General features: G+C 40.5%; 2 protein-coding genes across 2 annotated transcripts; one reads left to right on the forward strand and one right to left on the reverse strand.

Annotated features, from left to right (window-relative positions):
• neil1 (nei-like DNA glycosylase 1) lies at nucleotides 1-4077 on the forward strand. Its single transcript, XM_030730924.1, has 10 exons — nucleotides 1-343; nucleotides 653-1131; nucleotides 1211-1330; nucleotides 2038-2143; nucleotides 2234-2327; nucleotides 2406-2527; nucleotides 2610-2637; nucleotides 2717-2787; nucleotides 3631-3844; nucleotides 3940-4077. Exons 2-10 carry the CDS (start codon nucleotides 677-679, stop codon nucleotides 3972-3974), a joined length of 1245 nt encoding a protein of 414 aa, XP_030586784.1. The 5' UTR covers nucleotides 1-343; nucleotides 653-676; the 3' UTR covers nucleotides 3975-4077.
• Nucleotides 4078-4104: 27 nt separating this feature from the next.
• man2c1 (mannosidase, alpha, class 2C, member 1) lies at nucleotides 4105-12983 on the reverse strand. The gene is made up of 26 exons (XM_030730923.1): nucleotides 12762-12983; nucleotides 12015-12140; nucleotides 11805-11928; nucleotides 11642-11712; nucleotides 11381-11558; nucleotides 11095-11284; nucleotides 9730-9836; nucleotides 9525-9635; nucleotides 9331-9423; nucleotides 9119-9235; nucleotides 8946-9041; nucleotides 8698-8843; nucleotides 8279-8402; nucleotides 6835-6956; nucleotides 6664-6749; nucleotides 6433-6579; nucleotides 6266-6345; nucleotides 6085-6179; nucleotides 5894-5998; nucleotides 5624-5780; nucleotides 5372-5515; nucleotides 5152-5261; nucleotides 4973-5052; nucleotides 4665-4807; nucleotides 4445-4548; nucleotides 4105-4364 (listed from the first exon to the last, which is right to left on the reverse strand). The coding sequence occupies exons 1-26, from the start codon at nucleotides 12863-12865 to the stop codon at nucleotides 4253-4255; spliced, it is 3072 nt and encodes a 1023-aa protein (XP_030586783.1). The 5' UTR covers nucleotides 12866-12983; the 3' UTR covers nucleotides 4105-4252.
• Nucleotides 12984-13320: the final 337 nt, after the last annotated feature.

A 13320-nucleotide genomic window follows, 5' to 3' on the forward strand; every position in this document is an offset into this window, starting at 1 on the left:
ATACCCCGTCTCGTACTTTGTTTTTGTCGTTTTAAGTTAATAATATGAGCTAATGACAAAACAAAAAAACAATATATACTTAAAAAATAATTGAGAAATTATGGATTATATGACAAGGGCGCAGGTCTCGCAATATTTTAATGACTGGCGCGCAGTGATTGCACAACTTGTTTTGTAACGCCGCTGGCAACACGCGTGTTGTGACGGCATTTGGTTAAATATTTACCTACACATTGGTGCAACACGGAGACATATCTGGTGCTTAAATATATAGCAGCAGCCTTGCAGGGAGTAACGCTACAGGCTAAGTGCACATAACGCCGAGATCCGTTTCCTGGTTTGAGTGAGTAAAGATGCAGAGTTGTGATTACTGACGCCTTGTTTGGTTTATGCAATTCACAGAACGGTATTTTAGCTCAGGGTTACTAGCATTCAGGACAAGCCTGAGGCATATTTGAGGTCTAAGTCAAGATGTCAGGCGTGCATTGTTGTTTCATGTGTGAAGTGTTGTTTATTTGAGCCTCAAAGCGTTATATAAACATTGCCTCTTTCCAAGTCAGAACTTTAGACACAAAAAAAGAAGAACAGCCATTATACATGTAATCTTTTAGCCATGGAAGTGATATTTTGTGACAAACTTTATTCTCTGCAGCTGAGCTTCATTTGTTCATCAACAATGCCTGAGGGACCAGAGCTCCACCTGGCCAGCCTATATGTGAACTCCATGTGTGAAGGCGTGGTGTTCAGTGGACCGGTCAGAAAGTCAGAGGTCAGCAAGAATCCTGATGTGCCCTTCACCTCTGAGGCCTATCGCATCACAGCCACTTCCAGAGGGAAGGAAGTGAAGCTAACGCTGACGCCCATAAAGAAAGATGAACCCAAACGGCGAATGAAAACAGGACAAGCAGAACAACCCATCGACATAGTGTTTCGTTTTGGGATGTCAGGCTATTTCCGCTTCACCAGAGAGGATGAGCTGCCCAAACATGCCCACCTGTGTTTTTATTCCAAAGAGAAGCCCAGCAGAGTGCTGAGCTTTGTGGATACACGCAGGTTTGGCAGCTGGGAGCCCAATGGGACCTGGCAGCCTAACAGAGGTCCCTGCGTTTTGTTTGAGTACAAAAAATTCAGGTTAGTGATGCCGACTGTCATTCTTCTGCTCAATAAAATACAGTAGCACGGCCACACTGATGAATAAAAATGTTTTCAGGGAGAACGTTGTGTCAAATGTGTCTGACCGAGCCTTTGACAGACCCATCTGTGAAGTCCTGCTCAATCAAAAGTACTTCAACGGTATTGGGAATTATCTGAGGGCTGAGATCCTTTTCAGGTGATGCACAAAGACAACATGCCACATTTTATGGATTAGCACGTTGGGCGCACTCAAATTGACCTTTTTAGATAGGAGCAGTGTATGAGGGCATACTGCAAGATCTTTGCACTTAACCGTCACATTGTTGTCCCGTCACCAAATCTGATGTGAGGTACATATCTCTATCCTTTGAACGCTTTTGACTGCTGTGCCATTTTTGTCCTATCTCCCACACAGACTGTCATCAGGAAATTATTGTGCAATTGCATATAAAAGCACCCTTTTTTTGGGGGGGGGGTAACCATTACACAGGTAATAAATAATGCAAGTGACATGTTTGATTACTGATGGCTGAATGCAGACTGTAGAAACAGTGCATTACATTACAGCACTGGAACATTTAAAAACTTGTCAGCTGTTGAAAATCAAGAACCTTGGTATTGTTTTATAATGGCATTATTGGTGTTTTTATCTTTAACATCTGACAAGAAATCCCATTTTGTTTCTGTAAAGTTTTATTCATGTGTACATGGGGGTTGGATATGTTGAAAATTCTCATGAAAGTGACTGTCAAATTACTTGTTTAATCAGTGATGCTTTCTGTCAGACATGATATGATGAATGGCTTATTTTTGGAAGACTGTTAATTCACACACGTTGCTAACAAGAGCGCTTTTGTTTCTTAAAAGAATGGACCTTCAGTATTACTTTTTCTTTTTTCTTAGGTCCAACATCCCTCCCTTTGTATCTGCCAGGGCTGTACTGGAAGGCCTTGAGTCAGATGATTCATGTGAAAATGAGAATCCTTTGAAAAAGGAGACAGACACAAAGGTAAAAAGGCTTGGACAGAAACATGCATTTTCATAGAAACTTACCAAACCCACCCTCTTTCTCACAATGTCTCTTTATTCCCCTCAAAAGATGTCTGTAAGCGCAAAAAAGAAACAGATGAAGCATGAGATGAGTGACCTGCTCAGACTTTGTCATGCAGTACCTCTGGAAGTGGTGAACCTAGGTGGGTATAAAGTGTTTACTCTGTAGCCCACTCATGAGATGAACGCAGTGGCTCCTCTTTAATGATGCAGTTTCTTAGGTGGGAAAGGATATGATCCTACAAAGAAAGAGTACTCTGACTTTGAAGCGTGGCTGCAGTGTTACTGTGTGGATGGGATGAAATCACTCCAGGATCATAATGGCAGAACTATATGGTTCAGAGTGAGTTAAAGGAAATGCTATATAGCAAATCGGTGGCAGATGATTTTATCACCCATACAAATGCCTAGTTTTCTAATTTCAGGGAGATCCGGGACCCATGGCACCAAAAAGTGAGTAATACTTGCATGAAGTTTAGCATTTTACCTGAAATGTATCTGAAAATATCCATTAACTATGCTTTTAATTTAGATTCAAAGTCACCTAAGGCAAAAAAGTGGGCAAAGAAAGACAATGACCATGATTACACAGACACGAAAAAGGTTAGTGTGAATACTCCTTTGTTTGACCAGTAGTGAGCTCCTCAGCCACATTACTGTGCAAAAGGCTCAAGCCACCTCTCATTTCATTATAACTTGCTTCCAGAGAGTCAGACTTTCTTGTAATCTTATAAAGTGGTCTTGAGTAATAGTTCTACGGGTTTCTAGAGGTCTTTCAAAGATTTTTCTTTGGACATTGGCTTTTTCACTCGTTTTCAGAGGAATGTTTTTTCTTAGTGAGTTAGTTAAGCCACTAAACACAGACCTATGAATCATTCAAACATAAAAAAGGACACCTAACTAAGGGATGAACCAATACATGTAACAGACAATTTAGTAAATTTTAGTTTGCCAAAATTTAAAAAGTTCAAGGCCAACCAAGCTTTAATATCACCTAGACATGCCAGGAGATGTTTTATGGAATGGATATCCTTCTTCTTCAAGGGCAAATAAATTTGACAATCGTCAGCATAACAATGAAATGAGATTCCATGTTTTCTGAGGATAGAATCTTGTCAAATTGATGGATTTATGAACGAAGAAATGTAGCGTCAGATTTTGATCCACCACGCAATGCATCTGGAAAGCATCTGATTGGCAGGAGTTTCCTTTTTCAACATGGAAATGAGCCCAAACACACTGCCAGTGCAGTAAAAGCATCAAAGAAAAGCTTCGAATGTCCTTCAAGAAGCCTGGAGAATTTTTCCTGAAGACTCTTAAAGAAATTACAAGAAAGCTTACATAAGAGAACTCTGTGTTGAAAAATAAACAAACAATATAGAAATGAGGAGTGGCTCAAGACATTTGCACAATAGTGTGTATCTATCATCGGTTTCATTTCACCAGGTGGCCAAAAGAAAGCGTGAGACCAAAGTAAAGAAAACTGTGATCAAACAGGAAGGTGTGACGAAAACACCAAAGAAAGAAAAGGATGCACGTCTGAAGGAAGCTGAATCAAAGAGCAGAAAACCTGCCAAGACACACGAAGTAAACGCACCCCAGCGTGAAACAAGGTCAAATGCACATAGGAGAAAGACCAGTAGTGTGGAGGCGACTGCAGGTGTGGCCATGAGTAAAAATAAAAATGTTTTATCTACTGGGGAAGAATGAAAACCTTTTTTTTTTTTTTTAATCTCACAGTTGTCCTTGTTGCAGGGTTACAGAGAAGAACCATGAGAAGGACCAGATAGGATAGCCACAAGAGGCACCACTGCATCACACTATTTTTATCTTTTATACTATTAAATACTTTTTCAAATAAAACAGATTCTTCAAAACTTGTTGTACAAAGTGTTTAATGAGTTAATTCAAAATAATCACATTACTTTTGCAGGACTTTAAATCAGTATCATTATTATGAAGTATCCTCAAACAGCACCCCTTTTCATTGTAATGAGTAACTATTTTGTATTATCTAACCAAAGTATTTATCAGTGTTCTACTTCCCTAAGGGTGAAATCACATGTTATCACATGATCAGTAAAAGTGACACAATCTGAAAGGGGCTGAAGTCCAGAGCGATTCCCTTTGATGTGACCTGTAATGGATGGCTGGGGTCTTGCTTTTCCAGGAGGTCACAACTGAAAGAGGAAAAGAGAGTATTGTTTTTAGAAAACACAGGAGAAAAAAAAAACACTGCAAACCTAAAATAAACACTCACAGCCAAGCTTCCCTGACTGGAAGTGTGGTGCTCAGGGTTGCAGTCACGCTGCTTCCAAATGACTCGTAAAGGCGGACCACTAGTGCCCCACCTTTGTCCTCTGCCTGTTATGGGAAATAATTAAAAACATATCAAGTCTAGCCCTTTGTTTTTAGTAGCAGGAGTCAACAAGTTCTCGCACAAAGTTCAAGGTGAAGTTATAGAGTGTTTACTTTGATACCTGCTTAACTGTCTCAAGTATGACAGCTTGAGAGCTAACAGAAAAGGCACTCCAGGGCACAGTTTCAGGACTGCACTGGAGTAACCTCAGAGGGAAATTGAGGTTGTAGGCACACTGGATGACAGAGGCTTCTTGGAAGGATCCTTTATAAACAACACAATATGATTACGCTACACATGCTTAACCAGAAACTGGATACCCCCCCCCCCCCAAAAAAACAAACAAACAAACAAACAAAAAAAAAAACAGAAAACAAAGCAAAACTTTATTTTCAAGATCACGTCACAAAAAAAGCAAGTAAAACCTACCTGTGTGTGGCATGATTGCATATGTGAAGTGATGCGTCCCCATATCAGCGGTGGCATCTGGAGCCTTAGGTGCTCTTAGTCTGAGAAAGTTATTTACCGTTAGACACAAGGATTAAAATTTTGTGCTCCTGAATTGTACTGTTTGTAGGAGTGTTGCAAATGAACGGTGGGAACCTCACAGGGACAGGGTCATTGTGTTCTTGTGTACAGAGTAGCCATATTTGCAGTCATTCAGCAGCGAGACCCCAAAATTGTGCTCCGACAAATCGGCCCATTTGTGACCCCAAACCTGAGAAAAAAATGAACAGATGTGATACGAAACATTCCAGGAGCAAAACTTTTGTAATAACAGCCACTGTGACACACCTGTGAAAATCAATGCACGTTAAGGTGTCGTACCTCGTATCGAGCCCAGTCCCACGAAGTGTTTCGATGAGTGGGTCTCTGCAGGTGGCCAAACTGGATCTCATATGTAGCATTGGGGCTGCGCACTCGCACAGGAAATTCAACCTTGAGAAACTTGTGTGACTCTGCCCACTTCACCTGAAATTGGAAGACCCAGCAATGTATGTCATGTGTCGCATATTTTGGCAAGCGGAAAAATAAATCTTGCAAGCCTTAACGCCACATTTCAGAAGCATTACATCGCACCTCTGTGTTGAACTTGATGTAAGGACACATGGCATCCACGACAATCTCCTGTGTGACTGTGCTTTTATCACTGATCCTCAGGGTGAAGCTGACACTGCCCCGAAGTCCACCTGAGGACACCACACGAACTGGCTGCACCACCTCCACCACCGGTTTCCTATTAAGTTTGTTTTGCTGTTAGTTTTATGATATTAATATCACTGATATCAATTGATGTGTTTCCATGCACCAAAATATTTTGAATATGCATTTAACAGCAATGACTGAAACCTTGTCTGGAGATGGTAGTCCATTACATCCCATGCATCCCAGTACAAGGGGACATCATCAAACATGACAAACTGGTTCCCACAGCAGCCGTCAGACACACTTTCCCTGAAATCATCAAAGTGGTGAGACACACATTTATCCATTGTTGCAAATACAGTAATAGACAAAATGCATTTTTTGTATAGCTTTACCTGTTTGCACTGATCAAATACAGTGATGCCAAAGTGCCATTTTTATTTATGACTGTCTTTAAAAGTCCGTTTTCCATGAGGACGGTACCATCAGCCTACAATTTTACACATTATACAGTTAACTAAATTACACGCAAATTTGCTGAATTAATTAAATCATCTCTTTATGCATAGTACGCACCTGAACAGTAACAGAGACTGGAGTCACTGGCGGTGTGTCTTCCACAGGAGACACGCCGATGCTGGAAGCTCTCACCAAAGCTATAGCACCAAATGAAGAAGAAAACATCAGATATAAAGTTTTATTTGGGAGGGGAACAATATAAATATTGTAAATATCCAACAAACCGAGGCCAGCTTTGTCAGATCCATCTTGAGTCTGGATGACTTCCAGACGCTCCCAAGGCAGAGAATTGAAAACGGCCACGGAGCTGCCGTTTGGCACCAAGGTTTCGCATGCCTTGCGCAGAAGTACGGCACCAGAACTGCGGATATCTGAGACAGGACGCGGGAGAACTGTAAATCAACATCGCTATGATTTGATTGGACAGCTGTACCTAAAAGCTGTAAAAACAGTACCTTCGTAATATTTCAGAGCATCCTCCACCACCATCTCTATACAGCTGCCAGGAATCACATCGTGAAACTGGTTTAGAAGAAGCAGCCTACAAGGGAAAATTCACAAAAGATTTTTAATCTGTAAAAAACAAAAGACAACTCGTTTGGTCAAATAAACAGCTGTATTTGAACCTCCAGAGCTCCTGCAGTTTCTCTGCAGGGTACGGAAAGGCCTTGCCATGGCACAGCGCCAAGCTGCTGGCTATCTCAATATCATGAAGCAACGTCTCACACTGGCGGTTTCCTCGTTTTATCTGTAGCCGACAAAGGAAGCAGGTGAATACCTTTACACATAACACCTTAATAGACTGTAGCATATTCATTATTTAGACAAGGTAGAAACTTTGGTATATGCTTTGGTAAATTTGACCCCTCAAGCTACTCCTCTGGCACTCCGAGTCATTTGGCTCCTCACTGTCGTGATGCTGTGAAAAATCTGGGTGTCATTTTAGATAGTAGTTTTAAAATGGAGAAGCAAGTAAGTGCTGTTACCAAAATCAGTTTTTACCAACTCAGAGTCATTGCCAAGGTAAAACCTTATCTCCCGCAGCAGGACCTGGAAAAAGTTATTCATGCTTTTATTACTTCCCGCCTGGACTACTGTAATTCTCTGTACTTTGGCATAGATCAATCATCTGTGCGCCGCCTGCAGGTAGTCCAGAATGCGGCAGCTCGTCTTTTAACCGGTTTAAAAAAGCATGAACACATTACCCCAGTCCTGTCATCCCTTCACTGGCTCCCTGTCCGTTTTAGAATCGATTTTAAGATTTTATTGCTTACTTTTAAAGCCTTAAACGGACTGGCACCTTTGTATCTGTCTGAGCTGCTTCACTGTCACACCCCTGTAAGAGCTCTGAGGTCATCGAACCAGCTGCTCTTACAGAGGCCTAAAACTAGACTAAAACAGAGAGGTGATCGAGCTTTTGCAGCAGCAGCACCAAAGCTATGGAACGATCTACCTCTCCATATCCGCACAGCTCAGACGATACACACATTTAAATCTCTATTAAAAACACATTTCTTTTCCTTGGCATTTGGCTGCAGTGCTACCTCCTTTTAGATGATTGTTTTATGGTATTTTATGGTACTTGTTTTAAACGTTTTAATTTTTAATTTTCTTATGTTATTTATTGTTCTTAATGTTTTTATTTATTTATTTTTATTTTATTATTTTATTTATTTATTTATATATTTTTATTTTTATTTAGTATAGTCCTTGGGGTTACAGATCTTGTACAGCACTTTGGTCAACGTCGTTGTTTTAAATGTGCTTTATAAATAAACTTGACTTGACTTGACTTGACTTGACTTTGCATGCTTTCTAAAGTGTTCCCCTGCATATCCACTTCTGTATCTTATTTAGCTTCTCTATCCTAATTGATTTGCATTTTAAAACCACTTCTTATATTTATCAATCGTGACTGTAGAGTGATCTATGCAGCTTCTCATGTACCTATAAAAAGCATGTCTGGTGTACCTATGATAGTGGCTTTTGACACAAAAAAAAATAAAAAAATTCTGTATTTATAGATATTGTTTTATTGCACCTTTTTTTTTTTTTTTTTTTTTACTCTACCTGTGCCTGTGTGGTGTACGTTCCATTGTGCATCTCCAGGAAGAGCTCTCCAGTCCACGTGCACAGCAGGGCAGAGTCAGCCTGCAGTTGAGTGAAAAGCTTGTCGGGAGTGGACATCTGGACCCTGGGAAAATGGAGGGAAGTGAGCTATGACATCTCTGACTAAGCCTTTGTTGTTCATTATGATGCAAATGTTATTCTGACTAGTACTGTCAAAATACCACATTGACATCACTAGACATAACTCATATCCTTTTTTTATTAAACAAGCTTGAATCAATCTGCTTTACACACCCTCATCTTCCTTTAAGACCATACAGAAATCACAAAGGAAGAGTTATGACTCAATTATCCAATGGGAAGTGTGTCTGAGTAATTCTGGGCTTGGTGATGAGTTAATGTGGGGCACTCGAACTGACTTAGGAAGTCCATTTGTATCCTCAACAAGGCGCAGTCTGTCTAGCATCAGCTGTGTAGGTCCACCGCCACCATCGCCAAAACCAAAGAGTACCGCGCTGTGATTGGCTCTTCCCTTGTCTTTGTTATTCTTCACTGTATTTACGAGCTGTGGGCAGTGAAAAAAATGCAAGTGAATGGAAGCTTTATGAGAACAGTAAATCCTTGATTCACACAACACCATGTTGTGGGTGCTTTAATCTAAACTCACATCTTCAATCTTGCCCATCATTCCATAGGAGTTTCCAGGCGGGAAGTGAGTTAAAACTTTGGAGCCATCCAGGCCCTCCCAGAAAAATGTGTTGTGCTTTGGGAAAGAGAAATGAAAACTGAAAAAAGAAACCATTCAGTTGTTTTTACAGCCTGTGTGAGCTATGCACTTACAGGAAAGGTGTTGACTAAATTCCAGCTTAGTTTCTGTGTCAAAAAGCTGGAAATGCCACAGCCCTGCATTATTTGCGGAAGTTGAGCAGAGTAACCAAACGTATCAGGAAGCCAGAACTGAAGGACACAAAGAATCAAATCAGATCAAAAAGCCTCAACAAATGTAGCTGACAGAGAGGTTAACTCAGGTCATGTGTTTTATGAATTCCTACCTCTTTGCATTGCATCCCAAACTCTTTGTTAAAGAAGCGCTGGCCCTGCAGGAACTGTCGGACCATGGACTCACCTGAAGGCAGATTTCCATCCTAACAGGCAATTATCTCACTATGACAGCAGGCCCAACAATGCAGTTCAATATACACTATATTACATATATTTTGCTATTTATTTTTAAGATTAAGGTTACCATTTCCACCCATGTCCCGCCAACTGGAATGAATTGGCCTTTCTTCACATACTGCTGAATAGAGGAGAAGAGTCCTGGGTACCAGCTCTTTACCCACTCAAATTGCTGGGCCTGCATCAAAAGCAGAACAGTCAAAACTGGAGGGGACTGCTCAGATTTTCAGAAACATTATGAGACATATAAAGCTATATTAGTGTGAACTTACCTGAGAGCAAGTAAAGACAAACTCTGGGTTCTTCTCCATTAAACGGATCACTGTCACCCAACTTCGGCCACATTTGCGTATGGTCTCCTCATAGGGCCACAGCCAGGCTATGGGTAAGAATTGTAATTATGAACTTAACTGACAAACAAAAAACAAAAACAAAACTTTACTACCTATGGACTTTTTTTTTTTAAGTTTTCCTTTTCATTTCTCAAATGTCAGATGTTATATGAATGCTTGCATTTGACTGCCTGTGGGTATTCTCCCTCTCTACCTGAAGATGGAGCTGTTCACCTTGTCCTGTGAGTTTCCCCAGTATGGTGAGTTTCAGGGAACAGCTGATGATTGGGCAAAAGGCTGATGATAAAGCTTCCTTCAGCTGCTTCCTTATTCACAATTGATCACCACAGCAGACGGATGGATTTTTGTGCTGGATATGCATCCTGACTCAACCTTCCCAGGGAAGGGATCTTTCACATGCTAATAAAATGTTTTCCTCTTCCGTATTTACACCACGTCCTTCCTGGCTCCCAACAAGACCCCGACTACAGTGAAACAGTCAAGTTTTTTTTTTTTTTTTTTTTTTAGAAAGATTCCTAACTTAGTAAGCTGACCCAGAAGTATCTGCATGGCAATCATAATAGTAATACTAATAGCAATCATATAATCATAACAATAATTTGTCGATGCAGGTTTTTGCAGACTGTTTAACCTCTGCCAATCTTTATTTGCGAGAAATCTCTCTAAGATGTTTTGGAACTTGGGCTGTAGTTTTAACACAGCACACCCATATAACATTTGTCATCACATTATTAAGCAGCCTGTTATAGTTGGATATAGATTCAAAGTACAACGGTTCTCTTTTTCTCAGCTCTTATCAATTCTTCTTCATACCTTCCCTTGCTTTCATGACATTTTCCATCAAAGTCAAGGTAAAGTGGTTTGGAAAAGAAGGTCATTTTTTTGGACTATTTGACTACAGTCCATGCCTCACTGTGCTTAGCAGAGAAGTGCTGGTTTGAGATCCATTACATATATTGTAAATATCTGCTATGAGTAGTCCTGGTTTCTGCATGGGTGCAAAAGTCTGTTTTCCTTTTTCCATTCTTTCTTCTCATATTCTTGATTCTTTTGTTATTTTGCCATTGCTCACCCTGAAATTTTCTTCCTTTATTAAATAATAATTCAACTCTGCTTTGGACTACAACTTTGCAATGGAACTAGTGGTCATCTTTGGGGGTGGGAAAAGAGGGAGTCATTTTTTCTAGCCAGGTGGACTAGATTAGCAGCTTTATAGGAAAGCTGCCTAAATAGGAAATTATATAAATAAGATACTTAATTTTAAAAAAACAAAATGATTCATACCTGAGTCTATGTGGCAGTGACCCATTGCATAGACAGTATGCTGGCTGTCTCCGTTTCGCTGGCTGAAGAAGGTGTTTGCCAGATTATGTACTTTAGCGAAAGAGCTGGGGTCACAGGGGTCGCAGAGGTTCACCATCTCATTGACAGTGAAGAGTGCCTGGTAGCCTCGCTGATCTTCCTCTCCAAGCTCCTGAGAAGAAGAGTACAGAATGTCATGCTTGCCTTTTTTTTTTTTTTTTTTAAATAAAGTAATGCGTCATCATGCACTATTTTTGGCTGATAGTACCTTTACAATGTCCACAAGCATCTCAAAGTCTGTCAGCAGCACTCTTACATCCCTACTGAATGTAACAAGCTCAGCTTTCTGTACGGAAAACTTCCGGTTTGGATCTGGAGCTGCAATCATAGATCCTTGACCAGCTCCAAAAAGCCCATTACAGGCCATTTCCACAAACAGGGTGAGACTAAACAGAGACAGAAATATATGTAAATTTTGGGTTAAAGCTGTGGTTGCTGCTGATTCAGCAAAATAATCACATCAACTCACCTGTGCGGCTCCTCATCTTTCAGACAGTCAGACAGAATGTAGCTCGTCTTTTCACCCTCCTTAGTCAGGCCCTGCAAAACAAAACAGTATGGAAAGGACGGGGCCTAAGCATAAGATTTATGCACATTAACAAAGGATTTAAATAAAACTGCTGCTGCATTACCTGAACTGGCTGCCCATCTCTCCAAACCATTGCTTCTCCATCACTTTCCCACAGAAGATGAACTTCTTTCTCTCTCCAGGACTCAGGGATTTTTAGAGTGACTTTAAACCAGCAAGTCCACCACCTTCAACCAGCACCATGCTTGGATTAGTGCCAAGATCGCAGGGCGTGTAATAATAAATAATAATAAAATCTGTTACTATTACTTACGTCGGTCCAAAGGTACTGCCAACTTCATACGGGTCAAAGCTCTGTTTGGAAGCTTCGGTGAATGTGATCCGTTTAGCGGAGAGGAAAAAGCCAATCGATTCAAGGGGACAAGAGTCTCCATAAAGCCTGCAGAGATCAAATCATTTAAAAAGTCACTGCAAATTTATTTATTTAAATTTATTCCATAATCATAATCTCCATTTCCATGTCGGGCTTTAAAATACCTTCAATTTCAGACTCTAAAATCAGGAAGGTCATTCATACTGGCTGTGTGATCAAAATGTAGCTTCCAAATATCAGTTAAACTACACCAGCATCATGTGGAGACTTTTTATTTGGTAAAACCATATTTCAACCTTTCATTATAGGGAAAGTGTATTAAAGGTGACTGCATTCACCTTAACGGAGGTTGTACTCCTGTGCATGCTGCTTAATGCAATGCTGTCTGCAGTATTTATTCCATTTATGCTTTCCCTGCTGCCACAAGTTAAAATGTATCCAGTGAAAAAGTGGTCGCTGATGGTTTATAGTTCAGTGCATCCTCCTGACGACCATCTAGAAAATAACTCCGTGTAGATACAGTGGTTCAAATATATGTATCCCCCCCCCCCCCCCAACTTTGTTCTTACAAGCTCGCGCAAGCATACAGTACTTTGAACAGCGTCGCACAGAAAGTAACAGCTGTAGAAACTCCATCACTAAGTTCAGTTTATCCAGATCAGTGCAGCTGCATGAACGAAACCTTACCGCCCTCTCAGGTTGCAGTCTGTGAAATAAACATCCGAGACAAATTTCTCTGCTCTCTCGAGGAGAGTGCGCCTATTCTTCAGCACAGGCAGGTGATACATCATGAAACGAGCACTCAAAGACCCGCAGAATTGCAGCTGCGGTAAAAAAGAACGACCAACAGCTGGACTTTGAAATGTGGAAGATAAATGCAGAGCTTCATTCTAGACCCCGGAAGTAAAAAAAAAAGAATCGTTTGTTACTGCACTTGAAGGAATTAGCTGCTAGGTGGCAGTGTTGTCCAAGAACTGGTAACAATGTACACATGTTTTCACTCTCCAAGAGGTTATAAAGAGCAGATGGGCTCTGTGTGTCTATGGAAGCTTGTTTCCGCCACTTAAAATAAAATAAAATAAAATATGCCTTCCATAGGTAAAATCTATATCAAAATTTGAGATCAGCTATCTTAACTTTTGAGTTAGGTATTACGTTTTGTAATACCTAACTCAAAATTTAAATTTAAAGTTACTCAGACTTAGAATTGACTTGCAATTTTGAGATAACCCAAAATTCTGAGATA

The sequence above is a fragment of the Archocentrus centrarchus genome, chromosome 6 (genome assembly GCF_007364275.1).
Source record: "Archocentrus centrarchus isolate MPI-CPG fArcCen1 chromosome 6, fArcCen1, whole genome shotgun sequence".
Lineage (NCBI taxonomy): Eukaryota > Metazoa > Chordata > Actinopteri > Cichliformes > Cichlidae > Archocentrus > Archocentrus centrarchus.